Source organism: Saccopteryx leptura, chromosome 3 (genome assembly GCF_036850995.1).
Source record: "Saccopteryx leptura isolate mSacLep1 chromosome 3, mSacLep1_pri_phased_curated, whole genome shotgun sequence".
NCBI lineage: Eukaryota > Metazoa > Chordata > Mammalia > Chiroptera > Emballonuridae > Saccopteryx > Saccopteryx leptura.
The window spans coordinates 338,632,458-338,650,252 of NC_089505.1; the positions used below are offsets into that span (position 1 = coordinate 338,632,458).

At 47.8% G+C, this 17,795-nt stretch overlaps 1 protein-coding gene across 3 annotated transcripts in view; it reads left to right on the forward strand.

The window, feature by feature from the left end:
• Window positions 1-17,493, forward strand: part of GRHL2 (grainyhead like transcription factor 2) — a 171,729-nt gene extending 154,236 nt beyond the window's left edge. For all 3 annotated transcript variants that reach the window (XM_066379250.1, XM_066379251.1, XM_066379252.1), the window contains exons 14-16: window positions 2,759-2,844; window positions 12,233-12,297; window positions 16,122-17,493. In XM_066379250.1, the coding sequence (XP_066235347.1) occupies window positions 2,759-2,844; window positions 12,233-12,297; window positions 16,122-16,236 (266 nt within the window). In that variant the 3' untranslated portion in view covers window positions 16,237-17,493. The remainder of the gene's footprint in view (window positions 1-2,758; window positions 2,845-12,232; window positions 12,298-16,121) is intronic.
• The last annotated feature ends 302 nt before the right edge of the window (window positions 17,494-17,795 follow it).

Below are 17,795 nucleotides of genomic sequence, written 5' to 3' on the forward strand. Positions count from 1 at the left end.
GCAGGAATCAGCGTCAGTGACGGTCCTTTTGTTGGGTTGTTAGAAGTTCCCCAGGAGAGAAAATGAGCATAATTATCACTGATGCCATTATTTGAGACTTTCTAGCCTCTTCTCCAGGGTGGCTTTTTTTGAAGTCACTTGGGGCTATCTTTGCATAAGGTCTGGGGTGAGTGACGGCAAAGATGCACAGTGACAACAGCCGCCTTCCTGGGCCTCCCTGGGTGCCCTGTGGGGGCGTGCTGTGAGTCCAGCAAGCCTGCCTGCGTGTGGCTGCCACAGCCAGTGGGAGAATCAGTGGCCCTGCCCTTCAAGGGGGGTCCCCACAGTCTGTCAGCTTACAACCATGCCACTTTCAACCCTTTCTGAAGCCATATTATTTCAAAAACAATTTTAAAAGAAGATTGTAATTCCAGTAGAAGTGGTACTGACTTTAATAGAACATGGTTTGGGGTTTCCTCAGGATCAGACTTCTGGAAAGTACATACATTCTTCTGCTGGGAGCAGAATGTTCATCTGTCGCTGGTGAGAGATTTTACTGTTTTTCTGTCTGTCTGTTTTGTTTTATTTATTTATTTTTACTTTATTTTTTCTCCTCTAGTAGCAATTGAGGTTGTGTGGTCTGTTTCTCCTTGTACTGCTAACATTAAGTCCTCTTATAATGCCATTAGGTCGCTAGATGATTTTATCTGAAGTGGAGGCTATAAAATATTCCTTCCAAAGGACTAAATTTGGAAATCTTTGGTGACACATCAGTCTATTTATTTAATTGGTATTTTGTTTCTAAAACCGTGTAAAGAAAAGAGACTGCAGCACTCAGGGCATTTTGTTTTGTTTTGTTTTGATCGTACACAAGCCGAGTGTCTGCTGGCCGCAGAGAGGAGGCTCGGGCACGAGCCGAGTGTCTGCTGGCCGCAGAGAGGAGGCTCGGGCACGAGCCGAGTGTCTGCTGGCCGCAGAGAGGAGGCTCGGGCACGAGCCGAGTGTCTGCTGGCCGCAGAGAGGAGGCTCGGGCACGAGCCGAGTGTCTGCTGGCCGCAGAGAGGAGGCTCGGGCACGAGCCGAGTGTCTGCTGGCCGCAGAGAGGATGCTCGGACACAAGCCGAGTGTCTGCTGGCCGCAGAGAGGAGGCTCGGACACAAGCCGAGTGTCTGCTGGCCGCAGAGAGGATGCTCGGACACAAGCCGGGTGTCTGCTGGCCGCAGAGAGGATGCTCGGACACAAGCCGGGTGTCTGCTGGCCGCAGAAAGGAAGCTCGGGCAGAACCCGTGCACCCATGTCTCCGTGGCCTTGATGAAGCAGCAGCTTTAGAGAAGTCCTTGGGGGTCCAAGGTGGGGGGGAGATGTGGGAGTTTGGGTTAGAGCTGGTTCCGTTTCCTGGCTCCAGCTTCGTTCCTTCGGGTGGCTGGGTGGCTGGGTGGCTGGGTGGCTGGGGGCTGCGGCTCAGCCCTATCTGACTGTTGTCCGGGCCCAGGCCCAGCAGGCCTGTTGGACCTGTGCGTGTTTCTGCACTAGCCAGGTGCAAGCGGCTTAGCCTGGGCCCTCTTCCTTCTTGCTGGAGGAAAAACCAGAAGCCATGTCACTGGGAGTGAGGAAGGACAGTCAGCTCGCTGGGAGGCAGGGTCGCATCTGAATGGCGGTTCCCAGTTCTTTTGGGGGGCTAAGCCCCCGTGCCGTTGCTGTAAGAACCGGTATGCAGTGGTGGAGTGTCGTCAGCTCAGTATCGATACCTGAGGCCCCATCATCTCACTTTCTGTGCTTTGTCAGATTCAGTGTTTGTGACAGAGAAGCAACCAGAAAGCTGCACCCATGTCACTGAGACACTAGGACCGCGACTGTTGCTCCATAACAGCCTGTAGTGTTTGAGGAATGGGTGTTTGCTGTGCGCCCAGCGCTGCGCTAAGCATCCCACGTGGAGCTTATTTCATTTCACCCTCCCAGCAACCTTATGAGGTAGAGATGATCATTATCTCTGTTTTACAGAGAAAACCAAAGCTTGGAGAAGTTAAGTGACCAGGGCCCCACAGCAGGATGAACGGGTCAAAGCCAGACCCACTGTACTCGTATCAGCTTGCTTTTGAAATGCATGCCTCCTTCCCGGGCCTTTGTACATGTCGCTCTGTCTGCTGGAGTTGGAGCTCCCTGCCCTCCTCTCCTGCCCTCCTTCTCTCCTGCCCTCCCGTGCCTGTGTTGGTGCTCCTACACCCTTCATAACTTAGACCTCTTCTTCAAGGTCACCTCTGGGAGCGCCCTCCTTTCCCCTTGAAAAGCTCAGGCCATTGTAAGCACTTTCTCCTTTTTCCTTCATCGCTCTTGTGACTCTGTCCAGTTGTCTGCTTACTGGAGCAATGTCTGCCTTTCTAAGTGGACTGCGACCCTACGCACAGGCTCAGTCTTCACTCCTTGCTGCAGCCTCCGCTCCTAGCACGCAGCCTGGGGCTGAGGGGCCCGGGTGGGAGTTCAGTAGTTTGTTGAATGATCAAATAGATAAATAAAAGACAGAGATCACAGAAAGAGATCGTGTAGCCACTTGAGAAATTCAAATGTGCACAGTATGTGAAAGCACCTTACGGCCTGGTAGGTGTCCTCACCCAGGTATCAGTCCGTGTCATCGCATCGCCCTTAGCAGTCCCTAGCCACAGGCGTCTGTGGAAGTGCCTCAACAGCCTTGCAGGGTGTCGTTGGGGTCAGTGGTCCGAGCACATTAGTAGAGCAGGGGTCGCGGGCCCTGGGTCACCGCTCTCCCCGCCTTGTCTTGCAGTGCTGCTCTACGTGCGGAAGGAGACCGACGACGTGTTTGACGCTCTGATGTTGAAGTCCCCCACAGTGAAGGGTCTGATGGAAGCGGTAAGCAGGGACCCCTTTTCAGGAAACTGGCCTGTGTTCTCCCCAGCGGAATCCATTTATTAAAATACTACAGCCTTTGAGATGGTTTGGGAGTGAGCTTTACACAAAAGAAAGAGAGGAGATTTACTGAGACGCTGATTTCCACACTGTCTGGGCTTATTAGCATCTGAAGGAGAAGGAAACTTTGGAAGACTGCCCACTGGCTGGCAGTTTAAGGCTAATCAGGAAGATGCCGTAGTGGAGGGTGAAACTGAGTTTCTCTCTCTCTCTTTTTTAACTCTGAGTTTCCATTTGTCTCTCATAACCAAAGTAGATATGTTTAACTTCCAAATATGCACGGAACAAAAACAATTAGTATCTTACTAGCTGTAATAGTGTAAGCCAAAATAATAATATGACCTCTTTTGGTTAAGAAAAAAAACATTACAGAATTTTGAAGTAAGATTTTAAGTTCCTTCCTTCTCATCCACAATTTAGTCTAGCGTTACCCTACTTGGCTCAGGAGAAGTCAATTTATATTTTAGCCACTTATTATTTATCTAAATATGACTTTAAAATGACTCTCCTTTGAATATGACTTCTAACTCCCTCTCACCTTTTTTTTTTTTCTTGTACAACTGTGTTATAGACGATTCGGGTATTTTACAGTGATCAAGACACCAGAACTGCCAAGGAACAGCCCAAAATCATTTGTTGGTCAGGAAAATAGATACATTGGAAACGGCATTTTGGGTTATGGAGCAAAATGTTAAAATGTATAAGTGCCTTGACATGGAATCATACAATGAGTGGGGTGGTTTGTGGCTGCTTTATTTCAGCCACGTTTCAGCGTGGCTTTGAGGTTCATCCATGTTGTAGTATAAACAGCACTTCATTCTTTTTTATGGTTGAATCATATTCCGTGTATGAATAGACTACAGTTTGGTTTTCCAGTCATCCTTGATAGGCATTGGATTTTTTTCCCACCGTCTGGCTATTGTGAATAGTACTGCTGTAAATATTCATGTACGAGGGTTTGAACACTTGTTTTCAGTTCTTTTGGGGTATATACCAAAGAGTGGGATTGCTAGCCAGACCAAAAAGGTCACATATTAAATGATTCAATTTATAGAAAATATCAAGAATAGGCAAATCCATCAAAATAGAGAGATTAGTGGTTGCCAGGAGCTGAGTGAAGGGGTAATAAGAAGCGACTGCTTAGTGAGTTTCCTTTCGGGGTGATGCTATGTTCTGGAACTAGGGAGTCCTGATGGTTGCACGAAGTTATGAATGTACTAAGTGCCACTGAACTGTACACTTTAAAATGGTAAATTTAAAAAAGGCAAATTGTACATATAATATGTAAAAAAAAATTATTTACTGTTCATCTGAAATCTCTTTTCAAATGCAGGAGGATGTCACCAATGCAGATTTCACACCAGCCCCTGTGGTTGGCATTGTTAGCAGGTCCTCAGGCATTTCTGAGCAGGGCGGCCTCTCAGAAACACGGCCGGAGGCCTTGGTAATCTTTTCTATTCTACAGGATTCTGCAATGGAATGAAATTAACTGCTACTGAATCTGCTTTGCCCAAAGGGAAAAGTAAATAGAAACAAACACAACAAAAATATCATCTGTAACTCTCCAAATGAATCGGAATTTTAAAAATGACCCTAAAATTGCTAGAGGTAAATTCATGAGCTAGAGAAGCCTCTAAAATATTCAGATGTGTCTGGGGTCCCTTGGACAAATTACATATCCCCAACCTGGTCTTTAAGATCATACTACTGAGAGTGACTTACCTAGGATAGTGATAAAAATATGAAAATTAACTGAGCAGTTGTATTAACAGCATATTCCCAGACTTCAACTCCATATCTGATTCTACTAAATTCAGAGATAGAATGGTGGTGGTGGATCAAGAATCTATATTTTTAACAAACTCCTCAGGTGTTCTGAGATCAGTCAGCTATGAAAACCACTGATCTCAACCAATTCTGAACTGATTCAGTAAGCTATGATTTATTACCCCTTTTCCCCGATGTCTTCCCTTCCATTCCTCAACATCTGGCCAGTCCTACAAATGTTCTGTAGCCACGGTGTTGCTGGACCACACCCAGCCTGCCGCAAGTAACCTCTGCCAATGCTCCCCGCACAGCAGAGTTGGTCTTTTGATCTCTCTTAGCAGGGCTCATCACATCCCCCTTGCTCTGTGTAGCTGGGGTGAGGTGGGAGAAACTCATAGTGTCCGTTGACTGGTCAGCCATGGACAGATTCGGATGCCCAGGCTGGTTCTGGTCAGATTTATTAGGGCAATTCTGACTTCATTTCTCTTTTACTAAACCTGGAAAGAAAAAGTGTTATTCAAGCACCAGCACAAGCTGTCTCCTTGCTTCCTAAGTTGTGCAAACGGGAAAGCTCCTTTGGGACCCTCGGGCGGTGTGATCTGGCGGTGGACTCCTAAGAACACCGCCATCAGCCCCTGCAGTTTGGAGGCAGCCTTGAAGGACAGCAGGCTCCATTTAAGGGAAGACTTGGCACTCTGTGCACCAAGAAGGCAGACGATTGAAGAAAACTGGACCGACCCTGCTCACTGTACTTGTACCCTAAGTTTATTTGGGGGCCCTGGTGGAATAAGAAAGGATTCTCTCTAAAGTCTGGGTTCCCTGAGGACAAGCACCTCACTAGCCTGTGACATTTTACCATCCTGATATAACACACAGGTAGAGAGACAGTGTCGCCTAGTGGTCAGTGTATGGAATTAGGGCTCAAAAAACATGTGTTCACTTCCTGGCTGTGCTTCTTACGAGGTGAGCAAGTTTCTTAAGCTTCTGCATCCTGAAAATGGGAAGGGGAATAGCCCCTGCCTCACAGTGTTGTTGCGGGGTTGAACTGAGACACTTACAGAGATGTAGGACTCTCCGCCTGAATCCTTGAAGCCTGAGAAAGGTCAGCTTCTGTGGCTAAACCACTGTTTTGAGGAGAAATCAGAGCTAGAAAGGTCACAGAGGCAGCATTTCCTTTTCCCCTCAGATTTTGGATTGCTCAGACAATCAGCAGACATTGTCCAAAGGATGGAAGGTTATTTTCGCTCATGACTGCCTTACGTCATTTGCCACTAATCCGGCCCTGCCGAGGCGGTGCGGAGCCATGGAAACGGCGCGGGTAACGGGGTCTGCCGCTCTGGGATTGGGTGGCGAGTTTCTCCCGAGCCCAGAAAAGAAAACTGCTCCCGGGAAGTGTTCTTCGTGCTCCACAGTCAAGGCCCTACATTAAAACAAAGCCTCGCTCTTAATTTTAAGATGAAACCATCGCATGTGGGGTTTTATATTTTTTAACAACTAAAAGCTACGTTTTAAAAAATCTTTAACTTTTAAGGAAATCTATTTAATCAAGGGATATTATACTTGACCTCAAGCTATCGTGTTGAACCCATCACTGGTTAAGAAGGACTTCCCGTAAAAACACAACCCCCCACCTCATTGTGGACCCCGCATGCACTGTGGGCCTAGGGTATTGCTTCTCTAAGTGGGAGATTGCCCTGGTGTCTCCTGGGATACGTCTCAGCGGTGCTACCCCAGGTCCTACTCCTGACCTTCAGAATCCTGTTCTCCCCGGGGCAGGCCCAGGAATCAGCACTGGTGACAAGCTACCTGGTTGATCCTGAAGCACACTAAAGTTTGGGTGCCACTACCTGTGTGTGTGCCCTGGCTGGGTCTGATTCTGCCCTAAGGCCCTATGTGCAGTCACTCAGAATGGGAATAATTGCCCTCATTATGCTCTTTTGGGGCCAAAGCTGCTGCAAAAGTTTTGAGCAGATAAGTCGTCCTATCAGCCGCTTCATGTGCCCTGCTCCTATAGGTTGGGGATTGGCCTGGGTCTAGGCTACGTCCTTCATCTTTCGTCAATGATATGGGAAGACCAAATATGTTCTCTGCTGAGGAAGGTACTTGTAGTCTTCCAGGGCTAGCAGATCTCACAACTCTAGCATAAAGGTGTGCCTGTGTAAAGTATGTGTGTGTGTCTTTCAGGGTTTTTGAAAAATAGGAACACCTGCTTCATATCAATATTCACACTATCCTTTTCCCTTTCTTGAACTAGTTATTGAGAGGTTGGCTGTGCCTTGACTTCTTCATCTGTAAAATGGAATCTTTGAGAGAACTGATGATCTTTAAAAAAGTTTTAAAGAGATGGAGAAGAAGGAAGAGAGAGAGAGAAAGAGAAATATCGATTTGTTGTTACAGTTATTTATACATTCATTGGTTGATTTTTGTCAGTGCCCTGACCAGGGATCAAACCCACAACCTTGTCCTGTTGGGTTGATGCTCTAACCAATTGAACATCCAGCCAATGCCAGTACATTTTGGATTGCTTCCCAGTGGAGAATCATCTCTTATTTCTCCTGCAAAACTCCAAATTCCCTGTTCTAAGTTTGGGATTATTTAGATGGAAAAGAAAATCTGTACTAGAAGATAAAAAGCCAAAAAAAAAAAAAAAAGCTTTGCATTTTTTTCTCTTTTAAAAAAAAATCATTATTGGCAATTGGTGATGAAATGTTGATTTGCCATGGAGACAGAATAGAATGGTATTGCCTTCCTTCAGATGCAGACAGAGGTCTGAGTCAGAAAGGGCCACATCAGGCAGATTGGTTGCGCAGTTTGTAGATGGTGACAGTGTTCCTGCAGCCTACGCAGATTTCCTTTTGTCTGCAAGTCAGGTCAGTTAATAAGATGGAGTAGCTTTGTTATCTAAAAATGGAGTTGTTTTGTACTCTGCAGACATTATATTCTCCTTTAAGATAATATTACTGAGTTAGCCTTAATTAGAGAAGTCTCCTGTAAGACCAAGGTCAGAGGTCCCACCGGAAGCATACATTGTAGCAGCATGTAAAAGAAAAAAGATGGGAAACTTGATTGACTTAGGCTCCAATCATGACTCTGTAGTCTTGACCAAGTCAATCTCAGAATCCTTCCTTGCAAAATGAGGGATGTGCTTACCTTGAAGAATAAATGATTTTATTTATAATACACTTGACTTCTCATTGTCTTAGAACTCTTGACCACAACAAAGAAGAGTGGAATTATTGTTTATGCCAAACTCGGTCATTTTTCTATAGGACAGGCTACATAGTTCTTATTTACCAGGCTGCCATTTCACAAGCCAGAAAGTCATTTTCCATCAGATCTAGACATTGGATAGAAAAAGAAAATAGTTCTGTCAGCCAGATGTTACTGAACACTCCCAAATTTGGTGTCATTTGGATTAACTAGAATGTTTTTCTTTTAACCAGCATTTTGGTTTTATCAGTCAAGCCATCCATGTAATTGTAATGATTCACTTTGACTTCTTTATTCTTATAATTAAGTTCTAAATTTGATTATGCTTAAGGATTTGGTGATGATGATGGTGGCAGTGGAAGTGACATGAGTTTTTAAGTTTATTTTCTTTTTTAGGGGGTACATTTCTAAGTGTGTTTATCTAGTAATTCTACAAATGTGTTTTGGTTTGCACTTTGAATTTATTTATTTATTTATTTGAGAGAAAGAGAAAGACAGACAAGAAGAAAGAGAGATGAGAAGCATCAACTCATAGTTGCAGTATTTTAGTTGTTCATTGATTGCTTCTCATACGTGCCTTGACCCGGGGTAGGGGCTCCAACTGAGCCAGTGACCTTGGGCCCAAGTCAGCAACCTTGGGCTTCAAGCCAGCGACTTTTGGGCTCAAGCCAGCAACCATGGGGTCATATTTATGGTCCCACACTCAAGCTAGTGACCCCATGCTCAAGTTGGTGAGCCCACACTCAAGCTGGCGACCTTGGGGTTTTGAACCTGGGTCCTCAGCATCCCCAGTCAATGTTCTAGTCACTGTACCACCTTCTGGTTAGGCTGAAATTATTATTTCTTTTTCTTTCTTTCTTTCTTTCTTTCTTTCTTTCTTTCTTTCTTTCTTTCTTTCTTTCTTTCTTTCTTTCTTTCTTTCTCTTTCTCTTTCTTTCCCTCTCTCTCTCTCTCTCTCTTTCTTTCTGTCTGTCTTCCTGTGAGAGGAGGGGAAATAGAGACAAACTCCCACATGCACCCCAACTGGGATCTACCTGACAAACCCATCTGGGGTCATGCTTGAGTACCGAGCTATTTTTAGTGACTGAGACTGATACGCTCCAGCAGAGCTGTCCTCAGCTCCCAGGGCTGAGCTCAAACCAATTGAGCCACTGGCTGTGGGAGGGGAAGAGAACGAGAAGGAGGAGAAGGAAAGAGGGAAAAGTAGATAGTTGCTTCTTTTCTGTGCCCTGATGGGGATTCAAACCTGGGACATCCATGTACCAGACCAATGCTCTATCCACTGAGCAACCAGCCAGGGCCAAAATTGTCTAATTGATCTTTTCAAACATTATTGGTTTGCTGTATAGACCACCAATTTTTTTAGTTCATTTACTGAACTTTACCATTTTTTTAGTTACATTTTTAGATCAGAACTCTGCATGTGTGCTGTACAGCAGTCTTCACGGGTATTTTTTTTACGATCTCCATAAGCGCTCTTTTATGTTCTGCTGTGATGGGTGCCTCCAACATGAGTCTATTCACAGGCCTGCCTTGGATGTGCTGTTTTATAGCCTGGGCTCCTGTCAGCTCAGGTGTGGCTGTGGGCCATCCAATAGTGGTGGAGCAGTAGTGAGGGCAGGCGGGCTGCTTGTTTCTCAATTCTCTTTTGCTTTCTCAGCCCTTGGCCCACCTGTTCTGCTCCTTCTGGGTGTATTATGGGGTGAGGGTTTCTTCCTGTGCTGTGAGAGGGATAAACGGGTACTGTTGGCTCTGTGCTAGACCTTGTGCCCACCAGGCCACCGTACCTCAGAGTCTTTGCATTTGTTGTTCCTTCTTTCAGGAGTGCTCTTCCCTACATCTACAAGCTCACTCTCTCCCTTCTGTCAGGCCTCTGCCTGTACGTCCATTTTTCAGATGGGCCTTCCCACACGACCTACATGGATAGAATTTTTGTTATTCCCTTATCCTGCTCTGTTTTACTTAGCAGCATCTGTCAACACCTGCCATAGTTAGCATTTGATAAGTGTTTGTTTCTCATTGCTCCCCCCAAATGTCAAGTTCATGAACAAAGGGACTTTGCTCTCTTGATTTTTGTGTATTCTCAGGTCCTTGAGCATAAATGCACTGAACTGAGCATCTCGGTGCCACCATGCTGAGTGTTGTGGGTGGCATGATTTCACATGCACTGTTCATTCAATTCTCGCAATATCCCTGTGATTTTGGCATGGTAAATATAACCATTTACAGCTGTGGAGACTGAGGCCCAGAGAGGAGCTGCACAGAGTGGTGGAGCTCTTCCCAGGATCCAGAGTTATCCTTCCTTGGCCCTGAACCTCTTCAGCCTTTCTTTCTCTTCCTTCCTTCCTTCCTTCCTTCCTTCCTTCCTTCCTTCCTTCCTTCCTTCCTTCCTTCCTTCCTTCCTTCCTTCCCCCCTCCCTCCCTCCCCCTTCCTTCCTTCCTTCCTTCCTTCCTTCCTTCCTTCCTTCCTTCCTTCCTTCCTTCCTTCCTTCCTTCCTTCCTTCCTTCCTCCCTCCCTCCCTCCCTCCCTCCCTCCCTCCCTCCCTCCCTCCCTTTCCTCCCTCCCTCTCTCCTTCCTTCCTTCCTTCCTTCCTTCCTTCCTTCCTTCCTTCCTTCCTTCCTTCCTTCCGGTTTTATTTTTATTCATGTGGGGGGAGAGAGAGAGAGAGAAGGGGGAAGGAGCAGGAAGCATCAACTCCCATATGTGCCTTGACCTGGCAAGGTTCCAGTGGCAACCTCAGCGTTTCAGGTCGAGGCTTGAGCACTGCGCCACCACGGGTCAGGCCTCTTCAGCCTCCTCCCCAAGCCCCTGCTGGACTACCTGGTGGTCCCAGTCCAAACATCACTGCCCTTGCTGTGTAAGCCCCACCATCCACTGGGCTCAGACAAGGCAAGCGGATTGAGTTTGGGAGGGAAACGACAGGAAAGGCATCTAAGGTAGATCTCTCCAGAATCCATCTCTAAACTAGTATTACTTTACATTTATAAAAATGAATCATAATCATTCTGAAAATAAAATAAGTAGTAAGGAATTGCACAAAGTAAAAGAATCTATTTCTGTGCATTTTTCCAGGGTAGCCGCTCGAATTGATGGGTCCTTGAAATATTTTCTATATATTTACATATATGTATTTTTAAATACAAATTAGATCACACTATGTATTGAATGTTTTACAACTTGTTTTCCCTTTGGTATGTTAATGTCATTTTTTTTCATATAGTCATCTCACATTTCTTTTAACAACCTAACAACTGCATGTTTATCAACTGAAAATATCAAGACGTGCCTCGCAGATGTTTGTGCACACAGTTTCTGTATTATGAACAGTGATTCTTTGAAGAGCTTTGCGTACTTGTGAGTGAGTGTATTTCTGTAGCCCAGACAACTCGTTGCGGAATATGTGGGTCAAAGGATATATGCATTTTTAATATCAACAACTTATGCCAAATTTCCCTCCAGGAAGGTGGAACTTGTTGCTCTCCCATCGGTGGAACGTGAGGGCTGCTGTTTCTCATACTCTGATACTGTATTATCAGTTTTTTAGTTTCTGTTAGTCTGATAAATTAAAAGTAGTATCTTGTTACTTTAATTTTAACTTGTAAATTATGTGTGAGGTGGTGCATTTTTTCATATGCCTATTGTCCTATTGTCTTTTTTATGCAAATTACCTCATATTGTTTTTCTCCGTTCCCTCTTGAATTGTTAGGTGTTTTTTGTTTCTGTTTTTGTTTTGATTTGCAGACGTTCTGTCTAACTTAAGGCAGTTAATTCCATGTCTGTGCTGCAGAAATGTTTCCTAGTGTGTTATTTGACCTCAGCTTTGTACAGTGGTTTTTGCTATACTGGTACTTTGAATTCTATGTTGTTTTTATCAACCTTTGATCTTTTTTCTTCAGGTTTCCTAACTTGCTCGGAAAGACCTTCCTTACTTGAAGATGCTATCTATACAAAACTTGATGCATGGATTTCTTCTTGTATGGTTTCATCTTTAACATGTAAATCTTTGACCTGATTTATTTTGATGTAGGAGAGGAGAAGGGATCCAGCTTAACTTGTTGACATTCTTCTATATGGCTACCTATGAATCCACAACATGATAAGGGGCCATCTTTTTCTGACCTGAAATAACACCTTCATCATAGATTAAGTTCCCATGTCAATCTGTTGCTGAATGACCTAAAGTTTGTCCAAAGGGAGAGCCTTGCAAATGAGGCATTTGGAGAGACTGACGCATGAGTGAAGGTCACTGGCTCCCAGAACGGTCTCCCAGGGAATGCAGTTGGAACTTTCTCGCCTGCGTCTGCTTGGACTCCCCTTCTGTGCTCATCTGCCTTTCTGTTGTTGGTGTTACAGATATCTGAGAAATACGGGCTGCCTGTGGAGAAGATAGCAAAGCTTTACAAGAAAAGCAAAAAAGGGTAAGAAAGAAATTGAACTTAAATGAACTTTGCAATCAGATAAATCAACCAAGTGCCTTAAGGAAAAAAGATGGTGCTTTTCTTTGGTTAGTTCTGTTGTCCGCCTCTTATAAAATTGTGTGGCCTCCTTTCAAGTGAGCACCTTGCAAGTGCAGTGCATTTCCGGGACCTTCCATGAGAGAGGGAGGGAGGGTGGTCGCGCACTGTCGCAATGTCAGCTGAGCCGCCCTATTCCACTGACAGCATCAGTGGGTAGAAGAGAGGGGTCTAGCAGTGGGGAGAGAGGCGAAGTCACCATTCTGTAGGGCGTGGAGTTTATAGGGAATTCCGTGCTGCTCTTGGAGTTGGCTTCAGGGCTGCCCAGTTGGAACAAAAGATGCATTCTTCCAAGGTAATATTAACAAAATGATCTAAATGATCATTGGGCCTGCTTGTTCTCAGTGTTATCAGCTCTCACTGATTGGGCGTTCAGAAGGTTCTGGGTGCCCTGCTATGAGCTCTCTGTGCATTGCTCTGTTATTCCTCACCACTCTATGAGGTAGATTCTTATCCCCAATTTACCGATGAGGAAAGTGCGCCAGATGGAGATTAAACATCTTCCCCAAGGCCTCACATTCTGCAGGTGGAATACAAATTCTAGCCCATCTGTGGCCCTACCCTTAGCTCCTCAGCCTGCCCTCCACCACCTCCAGCCCCACCCTTAGCTCCTCAGCCTGCCCTCCACCACCTCCAGCTCCACCCTTAGCTCCTCAGCCTGCTCTCTACCACCTCCAGCTCCACCCTTAGCTCCTCAGTCTGCTCTCCACCACCTCCAGCCCCACCCTTAGCTCCTCAGTCTGCTCTCCACCACCTCCAGCCCCACCCTTAGCTCCTCAGCCTGCCCTCCACCACCTCCAGCTCCACCCTTAGCTCCTCAGCCTGCTCTCCACCACCTCCAGCTCCACCCTTAGCTCCTCAGCCTGCTCTCCACCACCTCCAGCTCCACCCTTAGCTCCTCAGTCTGCTCTCCACCACCTCCAGCTCCACCCTTAGCTCCTCAGTCTGCTCTCCACCACCTCCAGCCCCACCCTTAGCTCCTCAGCCTGCCCTCTACCACCTCCAGCTCCACCCTTAGCTCCTCAGTCTGCTCTCCACCACCTCCAGCCCCACCCTTAGCTCCTCAGCCTGCCCTCTACCACCTCCAGCTCCACCCTTAGCTCCTCAGTCTGCCCTCCACCACCTCCAGCTCCACCCTTAGCTCCTCAGTCTGCTCTCCACCACCTCCAGCTCCACCCTTAGCTCCTCAGCCTGCCCTCCACCACCTCCAGCTCCACCCTTAGCTCCTCAGCCTGCCCTCCACCACCTCCAGCTCCACCCTTAGCTCCTCAGCCTGCTCTCTACCACCTCCAGCTCCACCCTTAGCTCCTCAGCCTGCTCTCCACCACCTCCAGCTCCACCCTTAGCTCCTCAGCCTGCCCTCCACCACCTCCAGTTCCACCCTTAGCTCCTCAGCCTGCCCTCCACCACCTCCAGCTCCACCCTTAGCTCCTCAGCCTGCTCTCTACCACCTCCAGCTCCACCCTTAGCTCCTCAGCCTGCCCTCCACCACCTCCAGTTCCACCCTTAGCTCCTCAGCCTGCCCTCCACCACCTCCAGCTCCACCCTTAGCTCCTCAGCCTGCCCTCCATCACCTCCAGCTCCACCCTTAGCTCCTCAGCCTGCCCTCTACCACCTCCAGCTCCACCCTTAGCTCCTCAGCCTGCCCTCTACCACCTCAGCCCCACCCCGGCTCCTCTGAGGCTGTCGGAGTAGAGGCTGCAGGAGCTGAGCCTGGTGCCGGGGGGTCTCCATTAGGTCAGCTTCTAGGGGTGTTTTCCTATAAAAAGCAGAAAATGGGTCTTTAAATTTTTCCCTGAGCCTCTTTCATAAAGAAAATAGATATTCTGGGTAGCTCAGGCTTTCTCAGTGATGGGGTATCTTGGTTGATAAGGAGTTAAGCAAGAAACCCTTGAGTCCCTGTTGGAAAGCTCACTAAAATGCAGTTTGCAGTTCTTTCCAAGGTCAGGGCCATAGTTGGGGTTTGTTCTCTGATTGTGAAATGAACAGTGTCCTGAGGTCTGGCTGCTGAGCAGAAAACCCCAGTGCCAGTGTCCATGCTGGTGATGATAACATTGCACTTTCTTTTTTTTTTTTTGACCTTTTTTTTTCAGACAGAGGGACAGATAGGGACAGACAGACAGGAAGGGAGAGAGATGAGAAGCATCAACTCCTTGCTGTGGCACCCCAGCTGCCCATTGATTGCTTTCTCATATGTGCCTTGACCGGGGGCCATAGCAGACCGAGTGACCCATTGCTCGAGCCAGCGACCCCGGGCCCAAGCTGGTGAGCCTTGCTCAAACCAGATGAGCCTGCACTCAAGCTGGCGACCTTGGGGTCTTGCACCTGGGTCTTCCGCGTCCCAGTCCGATGCTGTATTTACTGTGCCACTGCATGGTCAGGCAACATTGCACTTTCATTGAACACTGCCTCAGGCGCTGGGCTCATGCTTTAATCCTAGCAACAAGCCTTTAAAGCAGGGTTATTATTCTTATTTTTGCAGAAGAATAAACTGAAGCTCTGAAAGTCTAAACAACTTGCCTGATGACACATAGCTGTAAAATGATAGTTTTTTATTCTCAAAGTAAGATCTGTTTAACTTTGATGGATGGAATTGGCTCATGGACTGCTAAATCCTGGACAGATCCTGACAGCTGTTGACTTTCCTAAAAGTAAATCCACGGGTGATAGTTACTCAAGGAGTAGGTTACATGTAATAAAGAATGAGAGTTTCAGAGTGAGACAAAGCTACTTTCAAAACCCAACTCACCCATGAACTAGCTGAATGAACCTGGGGAATGGTTTCACCACATGAGCTCAGTTTTCTCGTTTGTGAAATGGCACTGACCACACCCACCTGCAAGGCTGCAGTGGGGGTGCAGTTCAAGGTCTCTAAAACATTGGAACGGATGATGTGTTCAATGGAGGGTAGCTACAGTTCTGGTTTATTTTACTATTCCTCCTAAGGATGGAATACTTTTTATTTCTTTTTCTTTTTTTCGTGACAGAGACAGACAGAGATAGGAAGGGAGAGAGAGAGGAGCATCAACTCATAGTTGCATCACCTTAGTTGTTCATTGATTGCTTCTCATAAGTGCCTAGACCAGGAGGCTCAAGGCGAACCAGTGGTCTTACTCAAGCCAGTGACCTTGGGGTCATGTCAGTGATCCCATGCTCAAGCCAGCGACCCTGTGCTCCAGCCCAATGAGCCCACACGTAAGCCGGTGACCTCGGGTTTCTAACCTGGATCCTCAGTGTTCCAGGTTGATGCGCTGTCCACTGCATCACCACTGGTCAGGCCGAAATACATTTTTAAAATGCATTTTCAAGAGACGATATGGTTTAATAAAAATAGTTAGGGTACCTAACTGTTTAGGTCCTGGCTCTGTCAATATGTCAACAACCAAGTCTATGAGTTCAGGCTCTGTTAACTCCTCTGGGCCTCAGTTTACCCACCTACATAGCAAGATGGTTGGGTTGGATAATCTCTGAAGTCCTGTTTAATAAGGAATCATGAATCATGAGGTTAGTTCTGAGAAATGTAGGCTCTTCTTTCCTCAAACTGGTTTCTGGGGAAAGACAATATAATGAGAGTCTTCTTTCACCGCCTTGTGTCCTTGCTCCTCGACCCGTCCGGGCCTCCCTGCAAAAGAACCACAGAAGGAATTCCCGGCCTGGGGTCTGCCCTTGCCCTGAGCACATTGTTCATGGCGTCTCTGTTTCTCACCCCCCCACCCCTTTCCTGGCAGCATCTTGGTGAACATGGACGACAACATCATTGAGCACTACTCAAACGAGGACACCTTCATCCTCAACATGGAGAGCATGGTGGAAGGCTTCAAGATCACACTCATGGAAATCTGAGCCCCGGTCTCAGCTCGCCCTTGGCAGGAGCCCTTGTGCGTTCCTCCCCGGGAGAGGAGGAGGCCCGGCCCCAGAACCCGCAGGCCCACCTCCCCATCTCACAACTGCTGTTACAGGACTGCTGGGTGGGGGCCGGGCACACAGCCCCACTGCTTGTCGGGCATCGGGCTTGTCCGCCAGCTCCTGCTGTGGAGCTGAGGCCCAGCCCCGCGGCCAGGGGCCTTGCATCTGTCAGACCTTTATTTATTGTCCACCCTTTTCTGGAGCCCAGGGTCAGGCCTGCCAGGACTCTGCAGGTCACTCTGGCTCCAGAGGACGCCATCCAGAGCCCACAAAGGGCACCGCCAATCCATTCATCTCGAAGAGCCTGAGAAGGTCTTGTCCCGTCCGTCTTACGACTCTGCTTCTTCCAAGCGGCTGGACAGAACGAACCACTTCTGGGAGTAGGAGTCAGAGGTGGAGAGAAAGGTGGACATCCCCTTACTGGCCAACTTGCTAGATACCTCCAGGGGTCCCCAGCAAGCGGCCAGCAGGCCTTTGTACAGGAAGACTTCAGCTATCGTGTAATTAGTAAGTGACACGGAAGGCATGCCTGACTATCATGTACATAGTGTTTATAATATTGCAATAATATATTTTACCTGTGGTATGTGGGCATGTTTACTGCCGCTGGCCTGGGGAGGCGCATACCTGGAGACTCTGCTTTCTATAAGGGGTTTCTGCCTCTGCTGTTCAGGAGACGTGCTGGGCTAGGGAAGCAGCCTTCAGGCATAAGTGACTATGGTGGGTGCCACGAACGATGCTCCAGTGGACACAGCCAGGAACTCGATCCTGTCCACAGAGGGAGCCCTGTCCTCTCTCCATGCGCATGGCCTGCCCAGGAGCCACCGCCTTTATTTTATTGGGATGTGCCTGTCTCCCTCTGGACTGTCTAGTGGGGAAGGTCAGACTGTCCGAGGCCCCAGCTCCTCTAGCTTTGCTCTTGACACTGCCTGAGCTTTCTGGAGAGACTGCCGGGGGCTTGCCACCAGGGCCCTGTTGCTGGGGCCCATTGCAGAACTCCTTGGCCATCAGGAAGATTCTGGCCACTGAGCAGTGACTCGCAATTTACAAGCACATCCTTCATCTCAGGCGGCCCCTTAAAAGCCTGACTGCAGCTCTGAGAGCGGTGCCAACAGCTCAGGTCTGAATGGGCAGGCCGGCATGACCTCTTGGGCCTCGGTGCCGGAGAGGAAGGGACCAGCTGCCTCTGCTCCTGGCTGCTGGATTGGGAGGAAGGGAGGGAGGGGGGGAAGGAGGGGGGAGGGAGGGAGGCAGGGAATAGGCCCCAAGAGCCCGGCTCTTCTGAAACCAGCCTCCAGAGCAGAAGTCCATCTCCCGCCACAGGCCCTGAGAGAGGAAGAGGAGAAAACACACTGCCCTGAACAGTCAAACTCATGAACCGTCTGGGCTGCTGTTCTCTTTGAGGGGACAGGTAGGTGGTCCAGGGGGTCTGCATTCACCTGGTGGGTGGAAGCACTAACTTGTTGGTAGCAGACACATCCCCCACCCTCGGTCCT